At 51.6% G+C, this 21454-nt stretch overlaps 10 protein-coding genes across 10 annotated transcripts; 4 read left to right on the top strand and 6 right to left on the bottom strand.

Moving 5' to 3' along the window:
* Positions 1 to 214: 214 nt before the first annotated feature.
* Positions 215 to 931, bottom strand: PV05_08448 (uncharacterized protein; the record flags this gene model as incomplete). The annotated part of the gene is made up of 2 exons (XM_013457961.1): positions 215 to 823; positions 929 to 931. 2 exons carry the CDS (start codon positions 929 to 931, stop codon positions 215 to 217), a joined length of 612 nt encoding a protein of 203 aa, XP_013313415.1.
* Positions 932 to 2215: 1284 nt separating this feature from the next.
* Positions 2216 to 4171, top strand: PV05_08447 (uncharacterized protein; the record flags this gene model as incomplete). Its single annotated transcript, XM_013457960.1, has 1 exon — positions 2216 to 4171. One exon carries the CDS (start codon positions 2216 to 2218, stop codon positions 4169 to 4171), a length of 1956 nt encoding a protein of 651 aa, XP_013313414.1.
* Positions 4172 to 4550: 379 nt separating this feature from the next.
* PV05_08446 (uncharacterized protein) lies at positions 4551 to 5834 on the top strand. Its single transcript, XM_013457959.1, has 2 exons — positions 4551 to 4641; positions 4752 to 5834. Exon 2 carries the CDS (start codon positions 4805 to 4807, stop codon positions 5543 to 5545), a length of 741 nt encoding a protein of 246 aa, XP_013313413.1. The 5' UTR covers positions 4551 to 4641; positions 4752 to 4804; the 3' UTR covers positions 5546 to 5834.
* PV05_08445 (uncharacterized protein) lies at positions 5774 to 7456 on the bottom strand. The gene has a single exon (XM_013457958.1). It carries the CDS (start codon positions 7253 to 7255, stop codon positions 5945 to 5947), a length of 1311 nt encoding a protein of 436 aa, XP_013313412.1. The 5' UTR covers positions 7256 to 7456; the 3' UTR covers positions 5774 to 5944.
* A 144-nt stretch (positions 7457 to 7600) lies between these two features.
* On the bottom strand, positions 7601 to 9327 carry PV05_08444 (uncharacterized protein). Its single transcript, XM_013457957.1, has 4 exons — positions 8911 to 9327; positions 8718 to 8830; positions 8171 to 8664; positions 7601 to 8114 (listed from the first exon to the last, which is right to left on the bottom strand). Exons 1-4 carry the CDS (start codon positions 9075 to 9077, stop codon positions 7977 to 7979), a joined length of 912 nt encoding a protein of 303 aa, XP_013313411.1. The 5' UTR covers positions 9078 to 9327; the 3' UTR covers positions 7601 to 7976.
* A 270-nt stretch (positions 9328 to 9597) lies between these two features.
* PV05_08443 (uncharacterized protein) lies at positions 9598 to 12142 on the bottom strand. Its single transcript, XM_013457956.1, has one exon. It carries the CDS (start codon positions 11377 to 11379, stop codon positions 9913 to 9915), a length of 1467 nt encoding a protein of 488 aa, XP_013313410.1. The 5' UTR covers positions 11380 to 12142; the 3' UTR covers positions 9598 to 9912.
* Positions 12143 to 12511: 369 nt separating this feature from the next.
* Positions 12512 to 14507, bottom strand: PV05_08442 (uncharacterized protein). Its single transcript, XM_013457955.1, has one exon. The coding sequence runs from the start codon at positions 14211 to 14213 to the stop codon at positions 12960 to 12962; it is 1254 nt and encodes a 417-aa protein (XP_013313409.1). The 5' UTR covers positions 14214 to 14507; the 3' UTR covers positions 12512 to 12959.
* A 496-nt stretch (positions 14508 to 15003) lies between these two features.
* Positions 15004 to 17464, bottom strand: PV05_08441 (uncharacterized protein). Its single transcript, XM_013457954.1, has 7 exons — positions 16970 to 17464; positions 16872 to 16909; positions 16344 to 16776; positions 16042 to 16287; positions 15780 to 15989; positions 15477 to 15727; positions 15004 to 15368 (listed from the first exon to the last, which is right to left on the bottom strand). The coding sequence occupies exons 1-7, from the start codon at positions 17159 to 17161 to the stop codon at positions 15038 to 15040; spliced, it is 1701 nt and encodes a 566-aa protein (XP_013313408.1). The 5' UTR covers positions 17162 to 17464; the 3' UTR covers positions 15004 to 15037.
* Positions 17465 to 18230: 766 nt separating this feature from the next.
* On the top strand, positions 18231 to 19833 carry PV05_08440 (uncharacterized protein). Its single transcript, XM_013457953.1, has 3 exons — positions 18231 to 18468; positions 18522 to 18994; positions 19067 to 19833. Exons 2-3 carry the CDS (start codon positions 18588 to 18590, stop codon positions 19719 to 19721), a joined length of 1062 nt encoding a protein of 353 aa, XP_013313407.1. The 5' UTR covers positions 18231 to 18468; positions 18522 to 18587; the 3' UTR covers positions 19722 to 19833.
* A 637-nt stretch (positions 19834 to 20470) lies between these two features.
* Positions 20471 to 21090, top strand: PV05_08439 (uncharacterized protein; the record flags this gene model as incomplete). Its single annotated transcript, XM_013457952.1, has 2 exons — positions 20471 to 20958; positions 21021 to 21090. The coding sequence occupies 2 exons, from the start codon at positions 20471 to 20473 to the stop codon at positions 21088 to 21090; spliced, it is 558 nt and encodes a 185-aa protein (XP_013313406.1).
* Positions 21091 to 21454: the final 364 nt, after the last annotated feature.

Genomic DNA, 21454 nt, shown 5'->3' with positions numbered 1-21454 from the left:
TGATGATTCGCCGGGAAAAATTACAAGCGAAACGGTCTCACGTGATCACCTTTTTGACCTCACGGACTGTTCAACGACAGCCTCGTCATCACCGCAATTGCTCATCTTCGTGTCAGACTTGTCCTGCACAAATCCTGTCCAATTCAATCCATCAACATCCTGTCTTCCTTATCAGCCAGAAGATCTCCAACCCTATCGCCCGCCTTGCAGACCTCTAGCCATCGACGTCCATCTCGTCTCCAGCATCATCACCACCCTCCACACTGTCAAGGCCGCCCTCCTCTCCATCCCTATCACCCTCTTCTTCACGTCGGATCTCCTCCTTGACATCATCGGAGAGGTGTTTTCTCAGGTACTTGTTGATCATGAAATTGACGTTGTCGGGGAGGCTGCTAGGCGAGACATTTTGAGCCGTCTCTTTGTCTAACAATCGCAATCTTGGAGCCACTGTCAGGAGGATGTCTTGCAGTTCGTTCCATCTCATCGGCGGCAATCTCGCGATGTACTTGTCGTTGAACTCCTTCATTTGCCCGGTGACCTCTTGCTGTGGGACATGGATATCAACGTGTTTGGCCGTGTCACGTTGATAAATGATGGCGTTGATGCCACGCACCACATCATCGTTCAGGTCTTTTGGTCCGTACTCTTCGCCATTCATGTGTTTCCGATAAAGCCCTGGCTGTCTGGTCTGAAACAAAAGAAGGAATTCGTCATACTTGTCCATATCAGGATTCTCCTTGGTGAAATATCGCAGTGAGTCAAACATCGCATTGCGCTCGTCTTCTGGCACCTTCTCTTGTGGTTTGTCGGCTGGACGGCGGGCCTGCAATGGTCGGTTCAGTCTCTGGGTTGTTGTGAGGGGTGTTTTGCGCCTAGAACGCCGAGCAGGCTTCTTTGAGACTCCGTTTGGCTTGGATCTGACGCGTACCATGGTGACAATTGAATATTGTGGAAGGTTTTGGATGGTTCCGCAGGTAAAGAGAGAGAGACAGAGATTGAGTCTGATGTGGTGTGAGAGAAGCGTGAGGTACTGTGAACAGAGATGTTGTATGAAGATATGTCCGCTCCGCACGACACTGCCCGTTCCCGCGGCGATCCCTTGTGTTTCTCACTCTGCCTTGTCGCTGTAGCGATCACAAAGGTTGATCGCGATGGCGATGATTGTTGGATTGAAATTCACTGACTAGGTGAGACATGTCGACGATACATGGTGTCTGACCATGACAATGCCTTGGGAATGATGAGCAGAGAACAAGGCCGGACGGGAAAAGGAACATCATCATATACCACGCCACACCACACGTCGTGTCTTGCGGCAACATTGGACCCCTGGGTGCGCCATGTACTTGCTCGGGACAGGCTTTGCCGACGGTACAGTCACTTCATTTGAGGGCATCAGAGGGCGATCTCTTGAGGTCGACAAAGCCTGTCCCGAGCAAGTACATGGCGCACCCAAGGATCCAATGCTGCTTCAAGACAGTCGTGCTGATGGGAGTAACCTCAAGGCGGGAAAGTGCCGATGGAGCCATGAGCAGACCCTTCTGAGGACACATTCAGCCTCGCAAGGAGCTACATCTACTGTCTGTATTTGGCATCTCCTAAGACTATTGCGATTCGGTTACTTCCTCAAGCTCAAGTAAGCAGATGGCATGCACCAGATGGCTTGCTACACACCATTGTTCTCATATCTAAACAAGAATTACGCCCTGTATTCACCCATTTTGTTGCGTGCTCAATGGCTTCAACATCCTCGATCCCTTCAACAATGCCCAATTTCTACTTTAGGAACGGAAGAACAACCTCCCGACGGTGCTACCCCGGCCATTGAAATACGAAGTACGAAATGCATCCTCGCGCGCAGCTTTTCCCCCGTTCTATCGACCGTCACCGAGGCACAGAATCTTGTTTGGCCGATTTGGCTTGGCCGGATGGAAGTCATTGACCCTTACTCTTGCACATCGGGCCTTGCAATCCGCCTTCTGAGATTCAGGCGTGTGGACAACGCCCGTACAAAAAGCATCAGCAAGCTGAAGGCCTGATCAGGGCAGCCTTAGGCTACTTACTCACCTACCTATACACGGTAAGGCTCCAGGCCTCAGGACTGAGGATCTCTCTCCAGGTCATACTGCTCCAAGAGGACATGTTATTTCAGAAACAGCTTCAACACTGCTTCTAAGATCTCCAAAGCGTCCAGATCCGACGTTACTTTGTCGCAATGTCGACCACGAGTGCCTCCGTCACGTCAAACAGGTTACTATATAATGGTCCAACTTATACTCATAATCATGCCCAACTTGGAGACCTTACAGGGCGTTCCATCAACTTCCGTTATCTTGAAAAGCCGTCATCATCGTCGACAACAACAACAACAGTCCAATTTCGCTCGATTCCATATGCACTGGTCCCGAAGCGATTCGCCCCGTGCAAACCATTGACAGACATCCCCTCTGAATTTGATGGCCGACCGCATCTGGACTTCACACAATTTGGAGCGGCCTGCCCTCAACTTGGCGGCATGGGTCCTACCTGGTTCGACTCTTACGGTGGTCCGCTGCCTGATGACCAAGGCATTGCCTTCGACGAGTTCACTTGTCTCAATCTGACCATTTCCGTGCCGCAACAGCACCTTCTCGACATCTCCGAGGGCAAAAACCCGAAGGCACTTCCAGTAATGATGTATGTCTTTGGCGGTGGAGCACAAGAAGGCATTGGAAACGTCGATGGCCTCCATTCGAACGCGCCGCTGGCAGCATATGCGTCCTCAATTTCCATGCCTGTCATCACCGTCAACATCGGCTACCGTCTCAACTGGTTCGGCGGTCTGATCTGTAACGACATGCTGGAGGAGTACAAGTCTGATGCCAATGCGTCTCCGCATGGGCCGTTCAATTACTTCATTCAAGACCAGCGCGCCGCATTCGAATGGATCCACAAATTTATCGGTCGCTTTGGCGGAGACCCCTCGAACATTACAGCCTTTGGCGAGTCAGCCGGAGGCATCTTCTTGGTCTACCACATTGCCGGGTCAAGGGAGAGACTCTTCAATCGCGCAATCATCCAGTCCGGCACCATCCTCGGCCACATGCCGTTCGAGCAGAAGGAGATGGAATATCAAGGCCTCCTTAAAACGTTCAACATCACTGGCTCGACCGCCAGCGAAAGGCTAGAGCAAATCCGACAAATCCCAGCAGAAGCCCTAATAAAGTACCCCGGCGCCCACATATTTCTCCTTGTTGACGACATCCCAGGTCTGAGGATCCCTAAGCCACTTTTCCCACGCGGACCTGCCACATACACCAGCCAGACAGCCTTGATCCGATCCTGCGAATGGCTGGAGGACCTTATCATCGGCGACGACTTCTGGGAAGGTCACGTCTTTGCCGACTACCTCCGTCCCGCGAAGGCGCCAGACTTCGTGGCTGTTGTCAAGTCCGCGCTCCCCGAACCACACGCCACTAAGATACTAGAAGCATACGACATGCCCACGTCTGCCGATGCAGCTGCGACGGCCGACCACAATCTCTTCTATCACAGTCTGACCTACTTCGTAGGCGATATCATGTTCTCAAGCTGGTACCACAGACTGGCTGCCGACCTCGGGCGCGACAAGAAACGCAAAATCTATCGTTACGCATTCGGTCTGTCAAACCCGTTCTTTGGGTCTCAGCATAATTTCGTCACGGGGCACCACTTCCTTGAAATACTGTTCATCTTCCTCACGCTGATGGACAGATATCCGAAACATCGGGATAACTGGCTCGCTAAACAGGCGTGTGAGACAGCGAAACGGTGGATCAAGTTCGCCAACGGCCACGAGCCCTGGGACGAGTACGGCTTGAAGGACGGGCAGGATGAGAGGGAGGCGAAGATCGCGATTTGTGACGATTTCAAGGGCTGGCACGTCAAGAGGCTCGCGCAGGACGAGGAGGAGAGTAAGTCGTACCCCGCGGGTCCGAGACGGTATGCGGCGTGGAGAGTGTACAACGAGGCGCTGGATGCACTGCGTGAGCCAGGCATGAGTGAAGATGCCTGGGGGACGAAAGTGGACGCCGCGAGGACGCAGATCATCATGTATGTTCTCACCTTGACCAGCAAAGTGGGTCATTGGAAGGACAGGGAGGTCGAAAGTGGTGACAAGTTGACGAGCGCGCTGGCGGATGAATCTGTGTGAGCTGCTGATAGTCAAACTTAAGTGGCTTTTCAAATGCCCTTCTACTTGTCCAACAAGAGTCAATGCGATCTCGTTAATACAGGCTGCAACATGTCTTTTCAGCGGAGTCACTGTTAACTGTGGACCTGCTGTGTCCAAACCGGCCAAGTCATCTGAATCTTATCTCGGGGAGGATTTCCAGCCTCCCCGAAAATATACCTAGGTACCAAATTCCTCCTACACCATATGATACGAGTACGGAAGCTGGAGAACTCCCGGCTCGATATCTCTCCAGACACTTCCATCTCTGGATTCTAAAGTCCCAGGGATAAGTACCACGGTATGTGTTTCAGGATTGTCCCGCTTCGGTGACGTCGCATTCTGACTCATTGACACCTTACTCTTCTAGTCGCAACAGTCCGAACTGGCACGGATTTAATATGTCCGATCGACATGATGGACGATTCGATATTGTCGCCGTCGATCAAAAGGTAAGTCCATTATAAAAGGCAAGCACGGCAAGTCAATCACCTTGCCCTGATTCTGTCTACCGGTATCATCCACCACAGCCATCTGCAAGTAGCTCAACTTCTCCCACCAGTCTCTCGAGTCTCTTACAGCTCTTCCGCGTCACCGACAACCACACCCACCACGATGACACTGACCATTCACCACCTCCGCGTGTCCCAATCCGAACGCATCATCTGGCTGTGCGAAGAACTCGACATCCCCTTCGACCTCAAATGCTACGACCGTGCCCCTCTCCTCGCGCCTGAAGATCTCGCCTCTCTAACTCCCATGCGCACTGCACCCGTCATGGCCGACACGAACCCCGTCACTGGGCAGACCTTCAGCATGACCGAATCCGGCGCAATAGTAGAATACATCATCAGCATGCACGGTCAGGGTCGCTTCTCTTTGACCCCCGCCCACCCCAACTATCCCGATTACCTCTTCTGGTTTCACTTCGCGAACAGCAGCCTGTTGCCTTCCATCACGCCGAGAATGTTCCTCCGCATGGCGAACCCAAAACTGGACAGCCCTGTACAAGGCATGGCCGAAGCTAGGACCGCGAAGAGCCTGGCGGCCCTGGAAACACGACTGGCCAAAACCCGTGCGTGGCTGGCCGGCGACGAATTCACGGCCGCGGACATTATGAGCGTATTTTGTCTGACGACGATGAGGACGTTTGTTCGGTTCGATTTGCGCGGCTACCCGAATATCTTGGCGTATCTGGAGCGCGCGGGCCGTAGAGAGAAGTACCAAGCCGCTATGGCAAAGGGAGATCCGGGCCTGGATTGGGAGGTGGGTATGAGTGCGAAAGGGTATGAGATGCATGGTGCCCTAGCGGATATGGAGAAACAGTTCGGTGTGGGCCTGGAAGCAAAGGTCTGAACAAGGGCTGCCTCTGACAGCAAGACGGAATAGACCAGCATGAGCACGTGTTATACATGACCAACGCTGGCAACGCAAGACTCATATAACGGCTGCCTGGAGACAACAAGAAGGTGAGAAGCGCAGGCCCGGCCTATCCTGCGAAAATAGCAACAGAGGCGGGGCCCACCGTGTTTGCCGTGTACAATATCCAGCACAAGTCAAAGGATGAAAGGACGATAAAGCGCTGGAAACTCCACTCCTTCCAAGACGTTGAGTCTTATCTCAAATTGATACGCCATTCTACTCGTTCAGGCAGAAGCTCCAGCAACGCATAGTTGATACCTGCACACATGGCTCATTCGTTTGTGTCCCTGTCTCATGCTCCGATCCTTCGACAGCTTGCTATGCTATGCTATGCTATTCTTTCGGCCCAAAGATGACATCAAGCAAATGTCTCGCAGCAACATCGCGTCCGGGACTCTCCAACATCCGATACACTCTGTTCCCCGAGCGATTGCCCAGCCAATTCCCCCTATCATGTGGCACTTCGCCATCACTGTTCCTCCGCTTCCGTGGCCGTTTATCGCCCACCGTCATCCCCCTAGTCCACTGCCCAGCCGTTTCAATCCTAACATCCTCGGGACTCCGCTCACTCGCCTTCCACTGCTTGTCATCCTGCGTGAGCACATACCACACGCAAAGCGGATCATGCAAGGCCAGCGCCGCGCCCTCTCCTTCGTGCCCGGTGTGCAGTCGCTCCATTTTATCCAGCATCGGCGTCATGAACGCTGTCATCCACTCGGCCAGCGGACTTCCTCGGGCTGCCAAGCTCGACGCATGAGCATTGAACACGCCTCGGCTGAGCATGTGGAGTTCTGTGATATCCAGGCTCATGAGCGTGAGTCTGAGCTGCTTGGACAACCGTGGCGGGTATGTGGGCATATGCATGCTGCGCTCCCCTTCCATTGGTATCGGCATCGTCGAGCTCGGGATCGGCGAAGTCAATGCATAGACGCGCGCAGCGGCGTACGGGTCCGCGTAGACATTGAATTCGGCTACGGGTGTGACATTGCCGATCCCATCGACCGTGCCGCCCATGGTGACGACCTCTTTACATCGCAAGAATGTCTCCGGATCCTCGGCCGCTGCGAGGGCGAAGTTCGTCAGTGGGCCGATGGCAATGAGCGTGATCGTGTCGGGCGGGTTCTCTCGTAGTAAGCGAAGAATCTCCTTGTGCGCGGGCACGAGGCTCGGGGTGAACGATTTGATGGGCTCTTCCTGGATGTTCGTCTCGGCTTTGGCTTTTTTGGTGAGATCGTCGTCTGGCGGCGGCTCTTCGAACAAATTCTTCCAGTCCTCTTCGGGAGAGAAGTGTGGGTGCGTAGTGTGTGTGCCGGCTAGGCCGTCGATGCCGTGGAAGTAGTCGGCAGACTCGATCGAGTCTTGGAGTGGCTCGTCTGCGCCGATGGCCACGAGAGGCTTGTATTTGGTGATGCCTTCGAAGCCTGGTGACTTGCCGTGTTCCTCTCGCCATTTCAATTCCTTTTCCAGGATGTGGAATATGGCGACCACGTTGCGGAGACAGCTTCGGACGTCGACGTTGCCGAAGGTGAGTGAGATGAGCATGACTTCCAGCTCTTCCGCCTTGCAGCCGAAGGCCAACAATATAGCCAGGACATCGTCGACGCCGGGGTCTGTGTCTATGATGATGCGGTTTTTGGGGGCCATGATCGTGGTCGTCCCGCGTGTGACCGAGCGCGTAGTACTACTTAGTATTGATCGAGACACTACTATGAGTTTGACAGTAATTGTCCGCGATAAGTCGATCTCGAACGTGGGACCCCAACATATGAAACTACCTCAAAACTGGATTGAAAAAGCAGTGCTTTCACAGAAGTAAATACTGCTCCAGTGAAAGTCAGACAAAGGCCACCATTGAAGTTGAAATGTGTTACGGAATCATTTGTGGAGCGTGGTTGATCCCTTGGACGAATTACCAAATGAAATGCAGTGAATGCCTACCTATACATAGTACAGTACCATCGGGCGACTCCGATCTCTGCTTTTCGTTCATACCAATCTCCTTGGCAGCTTCAGATCGATCGCCACGGTGGTTGGACAATGACATTCTCTATACTCGGTTCCCAAAGGAGGTAAATCACGGTCATTCTGGTTTTGTCTATATCTCCCCCTCTCAGACTGTTCGTACACCAAAAATGCAAGGATTGTGGAAGACAGTCTCCCAGAAGGCGCTCAATCCCCATAAACGCTCAGTATGCTGTAAATGCCACAAGCTTTTTGGGCTGGACTCTCTGGCCCTTCGTAGGTACACCATCGATCCCAGATTCCCCGCTTAGACGCCCCTTTCTGCTCATATTCTGCATGATCTCGTACGCATCATTATGTGCTCGCGAGTAGGAATTTTCTGCCCTTCCCTATGTCGGTTGTTTCAATAGACCTTCTTTTTCTCATCCACGCTCAATTGGCCCGGTCCCATGTTCACCAATAGCAGGAGGCCGCCCATGATCGACAGAATCTGGAAGAAATCGTATTTGGCAAAGTCCTTGTGGGGATGGTTGTGATGGAGCTGTATCTCGAGTTAGCACTAGCGCAGAGACGAGACAGCTTTGCGTGTTTGCTTACCGTCCAGAAGTTGTTGACAAGCACGTTGAAGATACTGAGGAGCACGACCAGGATGATGGCACTGAGCTTGGCCTTGAAACCGACGACGACCATGACACAAGCCACGAACCCAACCATGCTGACCAGCACTCTCCAGAAGCTCCATTCACCTGCAAAGACGAAGCCGATGAAGAGGAAGATCAGAAGGACTCGTCCTCCGAGCTGAATGTACATCTTCTTGTCCTTTTCATCGATCGAGGGCAGTCCAGCAAATACTCTGGTCTTCTTGACAAAGCTGTCTCCGAGCACCATGAGCAGGCCACCAATGACGGACAGGTTCCGGAGGAAGAAGTTCAGATCGAAAATAAGGCCGTATCCGAGTGCTTGAACAACCACGACCGACAGCAGACCGCCGACTGCGTACTCTCCGTAGCGGCGCATGATGACCAACACTGAACAGACGGACATGGTGATGACATTGAAGATCAGGAAGAGGTGTGTGAGGCCCCAGGGGACTGGACAGCGTGTCAGACTATGGCTCAGCGCTTCTCTTTTAACTCTCACTCACTGTGTCTGAAATCCCGTAGGTAGGTAAGCTGATCATTCCATTGGGTAATGATCCTTATAGCATCTTCGATGAAGGTGACAACAATGAGAAATCGTCCAATAGCAGGAAGATATCTGCGAGAGTCCGACCAGTCAGCTCTTATGCTCGAATGTCTTTGCGTGATGTGCTCTGAGTGGAAGACTATAGTACTTACGGTCTCAAGGGTTCACCCATGGTGTTCAGCCAGTCTTCAATCTTGCTGGTCTGTTCTCGGATCTGGTCCAGAGGACTTGGGTCGCTCGTGGCTTCAGTACTCCGTTGAGAGCTGAATTGGTTGTTCAGACCCAAGTTGTAGCCTGCGGTTCCTCGTATTTGCGCCATCGTGGAAGCTATTTATGGAGAGTTGGAAGTGTCGGTTCGGATGGTCAGCGAGAAGAGGAGCAGTGAGGAATTCTGGTGCTCAAGGAGAGGGAAAGTCTGTATAAGAAAGGAGGACAGAAGAAAGGGAGAAATTGCGTGGGGCACAAGTGTGTTTGTCGAATGCTGTCAAGTTCCTGCAAGCGTGAGATTATATCGATCAGTGGCACAAATAATCACAGTCGCGTTTTCGGTCGGCGCACGACGATTATGGCCAGCACCAGCCGCAGAAAAGCACAGGTCGCTCTCCCTCTATTCTTAACACGCTGGCCGTACCGAAAGCCTAGCAGCCAAGGCCCCTCTACCAATTTTCCAAGCCAATCACACGCCCTGTTCCCCTGAAATCATGCCCCTTTACCTCTCGATGGTCACCTTCCTCGACTCAGCTTTTCCGTCAGCTGGCGGAATTGGTCTTTTTGCAACCACAGTCCTTCGTAAGACGCAGAGCATCTTGGCTGTGGGATATTCCTATCTTTAAGTGCTGCTCTGAGCAGCATCGGCATTTTTGGATGATTTTCATTGGAAAACCATCTATGATGGCATTTTGATTTGGCAAGGTCACTGGGGCTCAGAGTCCTTCCTCAACCCTTTTTACTTGCTTGCAAGCCTGAAACCTTTAGGTATAATCTATGCTAAATCAAACAGATGCTCCTCACCAAGAGCTGAAAAGGACGAAAGCAAACTCGCCATGCGGGCCGGTGGCATCGAAAAATATAAGTAATGATAATGATGGCACGGGCGTGCTCTGGTCGAGCTCTCAAGCCTCCCACTTGGCGTCATTCAACGACGGATCTGCCTCCTAAGCTTCCCAGCCGGCGTCCTCGAATAATGGGTCTGCCACTTGCTCAAAAGACTGAAACCGATTTGCGTTCTCGTTACGAGGCTTGATGCCATTCTCTTTGTTGCCATTAGTTGCAGGTCTGTTGATGGCGATGGTCGGTCGAGCAAAAGACGAACTTGCTTCGCTGCTGGTTTCATTGTCTCTCTTGCCTTTCTTCTTGCCTTTCTTCGACGTCACCGGTTCCCACTGCTCTTCTTGTGCCAGCTCTTTGGCCCATTTGTCTTGCTCCTCTTCATTGACCTCGTCGGCCCAACTTGGCTGAGTTTCAAGTCCTGGTCGTGCGATCTTCTCACGGCCTGAAGCACCCAGAGCAGCAGTCTTGCGATCGCCTTTTTCTTGTCGGACTTCGTTAAGGTTGGCTGTCTCAGGCACCGAGTTGGTGACCTCGGACAGTGGCTCGGAAGTGACGGCTCCGTTGACTTGCGTCCCGGGCGCGTTTGGCTTCTCGAATGTGTCCAACAAGGGACCAGTTTCGGCGTTTAAGGGCTTCTGGGATGAGTCCACTGATGCTGGCTTTCCTTGCTGCCAGGCGTTCTGCTTGGCTGTGAATGAATTTGCTTTGGTCTGATTGGAGTTCCCTTCTGCCATCCGCGCTGTCCGGAGTTGGGCCTGTTTCTTGGCCTCCTGCGTGCGGTTCGATTCTTCGATCCTAGCCTTCTCCTCCGCCTTCTTGGCTTGTCGCTGCCGCTGTTTCTTTGACAGGACAGGCTCGAAAGCCTTGGCGATTGGCTTCGTAACGTTTTTGGCTACAGCATCCTTCACATTCGTCAATCGCATGGTTGTTGGTTTCGCAGCTGGCGCTTCCAGCATGTCAGAGACATCTGCGGCTCTCACTGTTGGGGCCGTCGAGACAGGGCCTGACGATGGCGAACCACCTTGAGACAGATCATCATCAGCATCGCGGCCGGTGGTTGAGGAAGCCTCAGTTGAGATGCCAGAGGCTTCAAAGCCAGTCTGGGTGGGCTGTGACGCCTGTCTCGCAGCTCGACGTTCCTTCTTGCTAGCCCCTTGTGCTTTTGATGGTTCTAGTTTTGTGCCAGCTTGAGCTCTAGCAAGCTGTTGGGCAAATTCCTTGTTGCTCAATTCATTGTCGTCATCCCGTGCCAGATCCTTGTATTGACCTTGACTTGTCTGAGGTACAACGGTATTGTCCACCGGTGTAGACACAAGTTTCCTCCTCTTGTTGGCTTTGTCCTCCGTAGCACTTGTAGGGGTGGAGGCGCCACTGTTACCAGAGTCAAGTCGACTGGCATGTGTCCGCTTGGGTTTCTGTCTTTTGGCAGCAGGTCTCTGTGTTGCCTCGGTCGACTCTGTTCTCGTCGCTACGTGTCCGGTGAGTTTGTTGAACAGCTCAGGATTGTAGTGTCTGGTCAGCACTGCAGCCAGCGCGAGCAGCGCGACCCAAGAAGCGGCGGTTGACCACATCTTGGGTGACGCCAGGTTGTCAGCGGGAAACGCGGACAGAGTAACGGCCAAGTAGATTTATCTTTGGTGTAGATCTTTCAACCGAAAGCTGCCTCAATTGTATAATGGTTATGACTTTCTCAACTCGGTGGCCAAAGACTGAAGCGCGCAGCCAAGCAAGGGATAGTCTTGCAACTAATCTTAGAGTGCTGGCCAAGCAGCTTGTCAGGTATCAGAAGTCTCGGCGAATATGAGGAGGCAGATGTTGGGGGAGGTCTTGAAAAGAGGGTGAGAGTGGTGGTGTGGTGGTCGGAGTGGTCTTTTGTTCGAGCAGGTGGTTTGAGAACCTGGTCGAAATGTCTCAGGAGTTTGGACAGTTCGATGATTGCATACGGCGGGATTTAGAACGTGACCCGAACAGCTCGATGGCCAAATGGAGGACAGACCAGTGGGACTTCCAGGTGACCCACGTCTGCTTCCAAGCTGGATCACGACTTGTTGAGACTATTTGTTAGACAAGAAGGGTGCATGGACTGGTCCTCTGCCGCGTCATAGGTTTGCAGGGTATTTGTGATGGTACGGTGGAGAAGGCGACGGTCGTATGAGGACGGAAGGGATTGTACGCATTCACGTATCAGGAAGGTCGTTGAGGTAGTAGGGATGGAGGGACGACAGACAGGTGAGTGGTACAACAAAGAAGCGCGAGGTATCGAGAGTTGTCTGAGAGGAAAGGAGCGGTATTTGTCCAGAACTTAAGCGTGTCAGTAACATATCAGTCTCGTCGCAGTGAAGAATTTGTTGACAGAGTGGTGAATTCACTGTTACTCGGGGTCTTTAACTGGATGTCACCCTTGATGCCATCTATTTTTTTAACGGGGAATCGCCTAGTGAGCTCAGTAGCCGCTATTTCCCACCCAAATTTGACGCCTAGGGGCCCCGTAACTCTTCTCCGCACTGGTCTCCTCTGCCCAAAGTCGCGTAATTCATCCTCGCTCCGGCTCCCACGATGGCTCCAATCACTGTGGTCAATGGCGCCCATGCTCCAGACCTGTACGAGCTCGTATTAACTTATCCTGGTGGTCGGCACCATCATCCCTGCTCGCCACGCGCCTGTCACACCCTACTAAACCTGGGAATTTGATTCTGGAGATGTGGAAGGGGAGTGAAGTGGGCGAATCTACGGTCTACAACCACTAGGACTATATCACACATGCGTAAGCGAAATGCAGTGGAAATCATCTTTCTTTCTTTGTACGAACGAGACTTCGTCTGTACAACATGGGCAAGCCTCATATCAACCAAGTTGCCCTGCGTGCCGTATACCATGTCTTTGAACAATCTTCGTGTTCCGTGTTAACCAAACGCCAATTCTCCTTGCGAAACCCAGAACCCTCGATTCTCTGTTATAACCTGAACTCCTTGCTGCGAACGTAGCATGTTCGTCCATTCATCATCTTCATCGTAATCAAACAGTCAAACAGTTAAGCGTTGTAGAGAAGGCCTCTTCTTAAGAAGCCGATGTGACGTCAAAGTCGCCAGTAGTCGTAAATAGACTCGTGTCTTTCAAAAATGTTTGGAGCTTTGAATTTTGGCATAGCTTTTCACCACTTGGTCTGATCCGGAGGAACAATGCAGTGAAATTGCCAACTGTCGCTTCTTTTGGGTACAAAGAGATCGTCTCTGACTGACGCACGCGGGTGGATTGGAGGTGGCTTGATGATAGGATCAGACAAGTGCTTTGTCCGGACCGTGCTGGCTTGTTGCATGTTTTCAGTGACATCGTCTTCGATATCGATGCTGCCCACACTTGTCGTGTCACTGATGTCGACGTCTTGCTCGTCCAGCTGTTGTGTAGACCGAGTCATCTTCAAGGGGGGTTCTGAGTCAAAGAATGGGCGCTTGCTGCCAATGACACACATGGGCCATCGCATTTGTGTTTCCTCCGTGGCTTGCTTCTTTCCTGCCATCACAGCGGCGCTGGGAGGAGGTAGCAACATCCAGCGAGCTTCACCTCTCGTAGCAGGCAACTGGGACACAATAGGAGGGTGCAACTCATTCACTTCAGGGTTTCTGGCTCTTTGATAGTCGTATCGATCGCTTTCGTTTGTTGCAGCTCGTTTCCGATTTTGAACAGACGGACCCGCCACGTCCTGCGCCTCAATCTCCTCGTGATGTGATCCTGAGATTGCTCTATTCCATAATCCCCTCATTCGTTCGCTGAACCCAAACAGGACCTCGTCGTCACGGTTGTATCTCTTCCAATTCCACCCATCTGGGTGTAGGTTCACTCTCAAAGTGTCTTTGATATTTCCGAAAGCACTGGATAATCTCCGCTCTGCATGCGGTCTGCTGGGTGTAGCACCGGGTTTTTGGTCAATCGGACCGGCCACTTCAGAAGCTGTAGTGGCAGTGTTGCTGGAAGATGGTCGTGTAGAGCATTGTGTTGGTTGTGTGGAGAGCCCGGGTGACGGAGTCGGCTGCGATTGTGGTGGTGGCATCTCAGATGCTTTTGGCCCCTTATTCGACTCTTTCTCCTTTTTGGACATGTGTTTTTGCACGTTTCGTAGCAGCGTGTCGGCCTTCCAGCCCTTTGGTGGGCCAGGGCCCAGCATCAACTCATATGCCCAGGCTTCATTGGTCTCAAAGGCTCTGGGTTGTCTCACAGGTTGTGGTTGTGTGGTTATTATTTCTGCCTGTGCGGCGTGTGCGGTTCTGGCTTCCTTTGCTTCCCTTCTTCTCTTGCGCTTGTGTTGGAATTCGAGGCAGGGTGTCAGGGAGACGTAGTAGAAGATTGCAGACTGAACGCCACGCAGGAACCAATGTCCGGGCTCCGCAGCGTATGTCTCGGACGCCATTCTCGTTGTTCAGAGGTGTAGTGAGTATTTGAAAATGCTGAGATTGGATGTACTGTTCGAAAGCTGTGATTTTGGGAGACTTTGAGTGGTATGTGCAGCAAGAAGTGAGGAAGGGATTCCTCTCCTATTAAGTACGGCTGAGCCTCTTCGACAGTCCATGTTCACGGTGGATCGGTGCAAACGTTAACATCAGGCAGCGACAATGTCTCAGCGCAGAGAGGGCCGAGTACTCGCGCGAGGACCTCAGAACATGAACGTTGTAAGTGATATGAGGTTCGCCGCTGTCGATCTGCGCTGATGGTGACGAGGTGGAAGAAACACGCGGAGGTACAAAGGGCACGGGGCAAACTTGTGGGCCAGCGGGTCAAGTTTCGTCTGACAGCGGTCATTCCGTCCTAGTGCCCCATTGAGACAGGCCTCTTGTGCCGTCAGACGAGAAATCTTTTCCGAACCACGTGTTGAAGTGAAAGTTCGTACCGAGATGCAACACCACGAGGACCTCAGAAAGGACCCTCCTCGCCTCTCACCCAGCCTCCTCCCCCGTTGATAATCACGAAGCACATGTTTGAAACGAACATGAATCGGGTGGATCAAGATACATCCAGTTTGTCTGCTTTCTGTGCACCAACCCGCAGTCAAGAGATGGAGACGGTACGACGAATAGCCTTGCTGACGGCGCCTCTAGAGTTCCAAACTTCAATGGATAATATACCACTTGTGAGTCATCCACTCTGTCCAGCAATGCAGAAGATGTACTAAGGTAAACCCAATAAGAATTACAAGCTGCATGATTGACAACAAATTCAAATCCAAATCTAATCACCTCAGGATACGACGAAACCTTCATATCCATCTTGTCTAACATTCTCGAGCGTCTTCTTATACCTCGGAATGCCTCCTGCATAGTTCAAATGCTCCCGGGGCTTGCCCGGAATATTGGCGCCGTTGTACCACGAGTCGACCTTTCCTCGCGGTGTATCGTTGATCAACTCGAATACGAGTGCTCTCCAATTTTCCTCTGCCTTCCTGTTCGCATCGATCTTCTTCAACCCTTTTTCTCGCATGTCGCTTAGAACATTGACAATCCAGTCGCCTTGCACCTCGATGCATGATGGGCCGTTGGAAAAGGCGGTCGGCGCTTGAGGGCCATATGTACTGGAAAACTCACCGTCAGCGTGCTTCCCACTGGACTCCGTCTATTCCGGCCATTGGGGCTCTCGAGAAGGGAGATATGGCCGTTAATGGTCGGTAAGATGTACTTACAAGAAGAAATTAGGAAATCGTGCCGTCGAAATTCCCAAGTAAGTCCAAGTGCCCTTGGCCCATTTCTCAGTCAGTATCTCGCCATCGACACCCGAGATCTTCATGTCCTTCAGACCGCCAGTGATTGAATCAAATCCTGTAGCGAGCGCGACGATGTCAAGTTTATGGAATGTGCCATCTTCCTGGATGATGCCATCAGAGACGAACCGTTTGATAGGATTGTTCCGAACATCGACAACGTCCACGTTAGGCTGGCGGGAAATTAGTCAGACCGACCGCACATTTCGTTGAATGGATGTTTACCTTGTTGAAATGGTCATAAAAGTCCTGTTCCAGCGACAAACGTTTTCCGCCGAAGAGATGTGGACGTTCCCAGGGGGCGAGGAGTTCTTGCTTTCTCGGATCGTGGACACGTTCTCTCACACGATCGCGCCAGAAATTGTACGCTTCGTGATTTGCGGTTGAGTCGCGAGTCATGTCGTAATAGTTGTTCATGAGGAATCGGAAGCCGCCCTAATGAAGGCGGATTGTCAGTTCCGACCATGGGAGAGAAGACCCAGCATACCATCTTCCACAGTGTCCAATAAAACTCTTCCCTTTCCTTCTCATTGTGATCGAATGTCAAGTTCTCACGCCACTGATATAGGAAGCCGTTATAGTAGTTATTACGCTCCGCGAATCTTGTGCCTAGTTCATCTCGTAATTTCGCCTGTTCTTCCTTCGTCATATACTGTTGGTTCATGGGGCAGGCTAGATTGGGTGTTCGTTGCCACATTTCGAGATGGCCGTCTTCGCCGATCTCTCTGGCCCACTAAAATTGGTCCCAGGTCAATTCAGGGCCATGCATTTGGGTTATCAGCAACGTACCTCTTGAGTTATCTGAACACCCGTTGCTCCTGTCCCTATCACGGCCACCCTCTTCCCCTTCACGTCAACACCATCTTTCGGCCAAAAGCTGGAGTGGTGGATGACCCCTTTGAAATCCTCCAGGCCCTCCCAGTCTGGGAAGTGTCTCCGAGTTGCAAACCCAGAACATGCTGTCCAGAACTTGGCCTTGAATACTTTTCCAGTATCGCATTTTATGGTCCACGAACAAGTATTATCGTCCCACTCGGCTGCAACGACTTTGGTGTTGAAGACGCAGTCCTTCTTAACTTGGAGTTTGTCTTCAACATGCTTGAAATACTCCCGCAGCTCGGCGTGGTCTGGATAGTGCGAAGACCACGTCCAATCTTGGTAGACTTCCGGGATCGAGAGCGCATAGACTGGGTATTGACTGTCAACTCTCGCTCCGGGATATCTGGGTATAGTCAGTACATGGGGACATGTTCAGACGCAGGAGCGTGGCATCTGGTTTCTGGGGCCTGTCTTCGAATGTTTCCGCAAATAACGTACCGGTTCCAGTACCATATGCCTCCAAGGTCGGAACCTGCCTGGGCACAAACGAGAATTAGCACCAAGGCACAATCAAACTGCCAGGTGGATGAGAATACCTCAACTATCTTCGCATTAAAACCTCGCTTTCTCAACTGATGAAGCAAGTAGACTCCGGCGAATCCGGCGCCAACGATGAGCATATCGAGAAGCTGGGACTCATCGTGCTGTAGAAGGCCATTCGTCTCGACTCCATTTGTGATAGGGCTGTTTTCATCATTCACATTGCTGATATCGCGCTTGAGCGGCATTGCGGCAGAGTTCGATGCTGCTGGACAAGATACTTGAACTAGCGATCATGCCAAAGATGTCGCATTGATGGGAAGGTGGATTCCTGCGTACATAAAATGATGAGATGAGTACTTCGAAGCAAAAGCCGTGGATCTAGGCAGAGTGCTTGATAACGACATGGCACAGCAGCTGGAGAAGCGATGCGGGGATGGCAACATCTTGCCTCGCTTGCAACATGTCCTTTCGCCTGGGGTATGTTGGCCCTCGGGAGTCGGCTATACGGTGACGACCGTTAGGCTTCGAAGAACGGCTGGTGAGCCATTACAGTAGGGGATGACAGCCTCGCGTGCGGAGAACCCGCTGTCCCCGCAGTCCGGCCAAGGGGGGACCGTGAAAATAATGTGGGAGACACGTAAGGTACCTAACCTAGGTACTCTACTTGTTGCCCCCTGGAATGTCGTCTTGGGCAAGACAAATGACGTGAGCAGATTGCTTGCGTGAGATTGAAAGAGAAGGTACTGAGGCCTGACGAGAGTTGATCTGGACTTAACTGTCCTCTCAGCTGACGATGGCTTGCTGGGAGCGCAGGTGTGTCCCGGAGTGATGGCTAATGACGCTGCGACTGCAACGGCCGAATTGCCAGTCTTCATCAACTGAATCCCAGCTGTCGAGAGCCATGACAAAATCCGACTCTCAGTATGGATAAACCGCACACTCACTACTAGGTCACGACTTGACGAGGGACCACACGGCGCATCAAAGATGCTGTGGGCTTCGCACAGCTTCGATAGACAGATGCCACACGTGGTGCGCTAATAACGATAGTGGAGGCTTGGCGGTATCAGGGCCAACAAAAGTGACTTTTACCACCGTGCTAAATCTGTGCCCTAAAACCCTCCGAGCGACAGAGTAAGAAGTTTCCGACCTCAGGATGTTCACAGGTTGTCACAGTCAGCACCGCGGGGATTCGCACTCTACCCGGTAGAGAGAGAGAGACTTTGATGTTGAATGGTGTCTGCGATGATCAGGTAAACTACGGCCCTATAAACTTCGATGATTATGACTACCACAATGACTTGCGTTTCTGCGGGCTCAGGCAAGGTAAACCGTTTAATCGTTGACGCACACTGAAAAATGTTCGGAATCGCGCAAACATAGATGATCAGGACGAGATGCAACAATGAGCTTGCAAGACACTCGTTCTACAGGCGTCATCGAATCGATTACTTTGCACGGAATGGTCTGCCTTCCTGGTGACGCGCGACTCCGGAGACAATATCTCTGGCTTTCGGTGACTTCTTCAGCCTTTTGGAAGGATAAAGACTTGGTTGGTCGCAGCTCACACTCTTCCATTGCGGTGCTTGTCCTCACATACCGAAGGACTTATCGAATTAATCTGTACTCCCTGACCTGCATTTTCCTTTCGTGAGCTTGCTGAAGCTGAACATGCGGAAAGTCTACGACAGTTTAATTCTAGGGTCTGGCTTCGCGGGCCTTTCCACAGCGCTCACTTTAGGCCGATTGCATCGAACCTGTGCCATATTATCAAACTCGACATTCCGCAATGCAGGCGCGCATGCCGCACATGCCATTCTCGGTCATGATGGAAAGTCGCCAGAAGAGATTCGCCGCACTGGACGGCTGGAAATCGAGGCTTACAGGCACGCCGAGTTTATCGATGCCACAATCATGAAAGTCTACAAAGAGAATAGCTCTCGCCACAATCATGAAGTATTTGTTGCTGAAGACCAGCAGGGCAATAGATGGGCCGGGCGATCACTTGTTATTGCTACAGGCTCCAAAGACGTATTTCCTGATCTCCCTGGGTTTGTCGAGAATTGGCCAGATAACATGTGAGTACCCACCTCTAGCATATCCAACATTTCCGGGGACGCGAGACATCAACTGACATTCATCCTGCTCAGATATCAATGCCTCGTATGCGACGGTCATGAGCGAGCAGATCTTCCAAAGGGTATCCTCGCATATCCTCAGCTGACCATTCTCGCCTGCAAGATGGCCACAGTGGCTCATTTCGAATCACTGCCACCTGGTGCTGGCCACGATGCAACATTTCCTCCCACCCCGTCGAAGGTGACGGTCTTCACCAATGGCCCAGCCAATCCACACAATGACAAGGAAATCACTAGGGGTCTCCACATACTGGCTGGCCATGGTATAACAGTCGATGAGAGACCAATCCAGAAGCTCGTACGTGACCCCAAAGAAGGTCTCCATGTACATTTCACCAATTCCGAAACCGCCTATATGGGCTACTTGTTTTTCAAGCCCGCTTCCACACCTCACAGCCTCACACAAACATTGATTTCTCATTTCGGACTTGACACGACCAGTACGCCTTTTGGTTCGAGTCTTACAGCAAGTGTTCCTACGATGAGCACCAACGTTCCTGGTATATTCGTGGCTGGAGATGCGGGAAATGGTATGGGGAATGGCACGAATGCGATTCACACGGGTGTGGCAGCCGCAGCCGGTGTTACTCATTTCGTGAACGAGCTAGATGATGAGATTGCGTTGAAACTCTGGATGGATGCGCAGAAGCCACGGAAAGAAGCATGAACGGACCGAAATGTCTCGATGCGCATTGAAACAGTGATGGTTCTGCTAGGCTCCTAGCTTGGGAAGAATTTGAGACGGAGCTGGTACAGAGTGCATAGAGGAAGAATACTAGTAATTGAAAATGCATATCTGCGTAATAAGAAAACATCATCAAGCACACAGTGTTCCATGGAATCAGTTGACGACCACTGTCCCTCTTGTCCGCACTAGTTAGGCAACTTTGGAGCGCTTACCAGATAGAAGTGATTTGGTCAGTAAGACAGCATGTGCATAGTCGATTCCCTCATTCTGGATCCTCAAACAAAATGATCAACTCACCATATTGTGAAGGCTCACTCAGGCATCCTCAAAGGCATGTAGGCATTGGAAGGACGGAATCGTCGTGGCCTAAATCATAGAGCTGGCCCATCTCAGGAAGCATAGCCAAGTTGGATCCTAATTGCGGAAGGATTTCGAGCATAGTGATGGCTTTCATCCACAAAGGAACTCCGAGGTCGCTATCCGAGCTTCCTTGCCACACAATGCTCCTATGTTGTTGCTTTGTTTTCCTTATCTCCTTTGTTTCCTGAAGTCACGCTGCCTCGTACCTTACGAAGCCAAAAGCTGCTGTTCTGACTCCGTCTTTGTATGTCGACCACAGGTCTTCTTGTTCAGGTCTTACACGTCAGAAGCATATCGATTTCTGCGTGGATTTTGCATATTCCACAGCCAAATTGGACTCCGAAACGACTGCGGTTCTTGCCAATACCATGGAGCCAATCTCACTTTCAGAGGACCCTGACCGTTATCACCCACCTCTTAGCGCAGCTCTTTATGCAATTGGACCCCTCTCACCGATCTCTGAAGAAATGAGCACTCCAGAGACAGCAACCCCCTACGCCAACATTGCTGCTCTTGACTCGTATCTCCAGCAAGAATCGTCTGACACCCAAGGGAACACCACTCGACCAGAAGACGCTAGCCAGACTAGACCTGTTCGTATCACGTCTCCCATACTGGGTCTGCAGATTACCGACAATGTGCTGATCCTGACGGACAAACTCCTGTCAGTGACCAAGGACTTGTATTCAATCGCCGATGACCGCTTCGCCAGTGCTGAAGACATGTTGCAGATCCCACGCACATTTTGTACACAGATCGATGAAGACATCGAAGAAGAAGGACTCGCCCAGAGTACTGGCATATCATACCTGAGAAAGCATTTGAAGTTGGCGGACAATAGGCTACAAATCGCGCGGTCAGGGGTGGCGCTGGCTGAGAATCGGCTTACGCTTGCTAAGTCCCAACTGACGCTTGCAGAGAGTCGAGTCAAGTATTTGAGAAATCACATCGAAGCTGCGAAGGAGAAACGTGGTTCGATCGATACTGAGTAGGCTGCTCGGACATAGGAGATTGATTGCCATTTGGACAAAGGTGAGTGAAGGATATTGATCTGCCCCGCTTGAAGCAGATGTTCGAACCTGTGAGTGTTAAAGACGAAAGTGAACCAGACTACCATGGATAAGGGAGGCTAATATGGTCATGGTGATAGTCCGACCTTGGTCATATTGTAAGGTCAGAAAGAGCTGACAAGATGAGTACGGAGTAGTTCGGGCTTCAATGCTTCACTGTAGAGATCTGCCCCGCTTCTACTGCCAATCACTACTCCTTTTGCGAATTGTTTTTCCGTTTGCATCCTCGAGTTCCTGCCTCTTCACGCATTCGAGTCACTTACTGTACAGACTAGGAAATGG

The sequence above is a fragment of the Exophiala xenobiotica genome, assembly GCF_000835505.1.
Source record: "Exophiala xenobiotica strain CBS 118157 unplaced genomic scaffold supercont1.5, whole genome shotgun sequence".
NCBI classification, from domain to species: Eukaryota; Fungi; Ascomycota; class Eurotiomycetes; order Chaetothyriales; family Herpotrichiellaceae; genus Exophiala; species Exophiala xenobiotica.
Note: the sequence above shows the minus strand (reverse complement) of the source record. Positions and strands in the feature narration are given on the sequence as shown.

Bases quoted from the DNA above. Each gene is read 5' to 3' on its own strand.
- PV05_08442 (XM_013457955.1), bottom strand. From the start codon at position 14,213: ATGGCGTCCGAGACATACGCTGCGGAGCCCGGACATTGGTTCCTGCGT.
- PV05_08445 (XM_013457958.1), bottom strand. From the start codon at position 7,255: ATGGCCCCCAAAAACCGCATCATCATAGACACAGACCCCGGCGTCGAC.
- PV05_08446 (XM_013457959.1), top strand. From the start codon at position 4,805: ATGACACTGACCATTCACCACCTCCGCGTGTCCCAATCCGAACGCATC.
- PV05_08441 (XM_013457954.1), bottom strand. From the start codon at position 17,161: ATGCCGCTCAAGCGCGATATCAGCAATGTGAATGATGAAAACAGCCCT. The intron at 16,777-16,871 runs GTACGTTATTTG...GACTATACCCAG, and splicing joins GGCATATGGTACTGGAACCG to ATATCCCGGAGCGAGAGTTG. The intron at 15,728-15,779 runs GTAAACATCCAT...ATTTCCCGCCAG, and splicing joins TTTATGACCATTTCAACAAG to CCTAACGTGGACGTTGTCGA.
- PV05_08443 (XM_013457956.1), bottom strand. From the start codon at position 11,379: ATGTGGTCAACCGCCGCTTCTTGGGTCGCGCTGCTCGCGCTGGCTGCA.
- PV05_08444 (XM_013457957.1), bottom strand. From the start codon at position 9,077: ATGGCGCAAATACGAGGAACCGCAGGCTACAACTTGGGTCTGAACAAC. The intron at 8,831-8,910 runs GTAAGTACTATA...GGACTCTCGCAG, and splicing joins ATGGGTGAACCCTTGAGACC to ATATCTTCCTGCTATTGGAC. The intron at 8,115-8,170 runs GTAAGCAAACAC...CTCGAGATACAG, and splicing joins TTGTCAACAACTTCTGGACG to CTCCATCACAACCATCCCCA.
- PV05_08440 (XM_013457953.1), top strand. From the start codon at position 18,588: ATGCGGAAAGTCTACGACAGTTTAATTCTAGGGTCTGGCTTCGCGGGC. The intron at 18,995-19,066 runs GTGAGTACCCAC...CATCCTGCTCAG, and splicing joins GAGAATTGGCCAGATAACAT to ATATCAATGCCTCGTATGCG.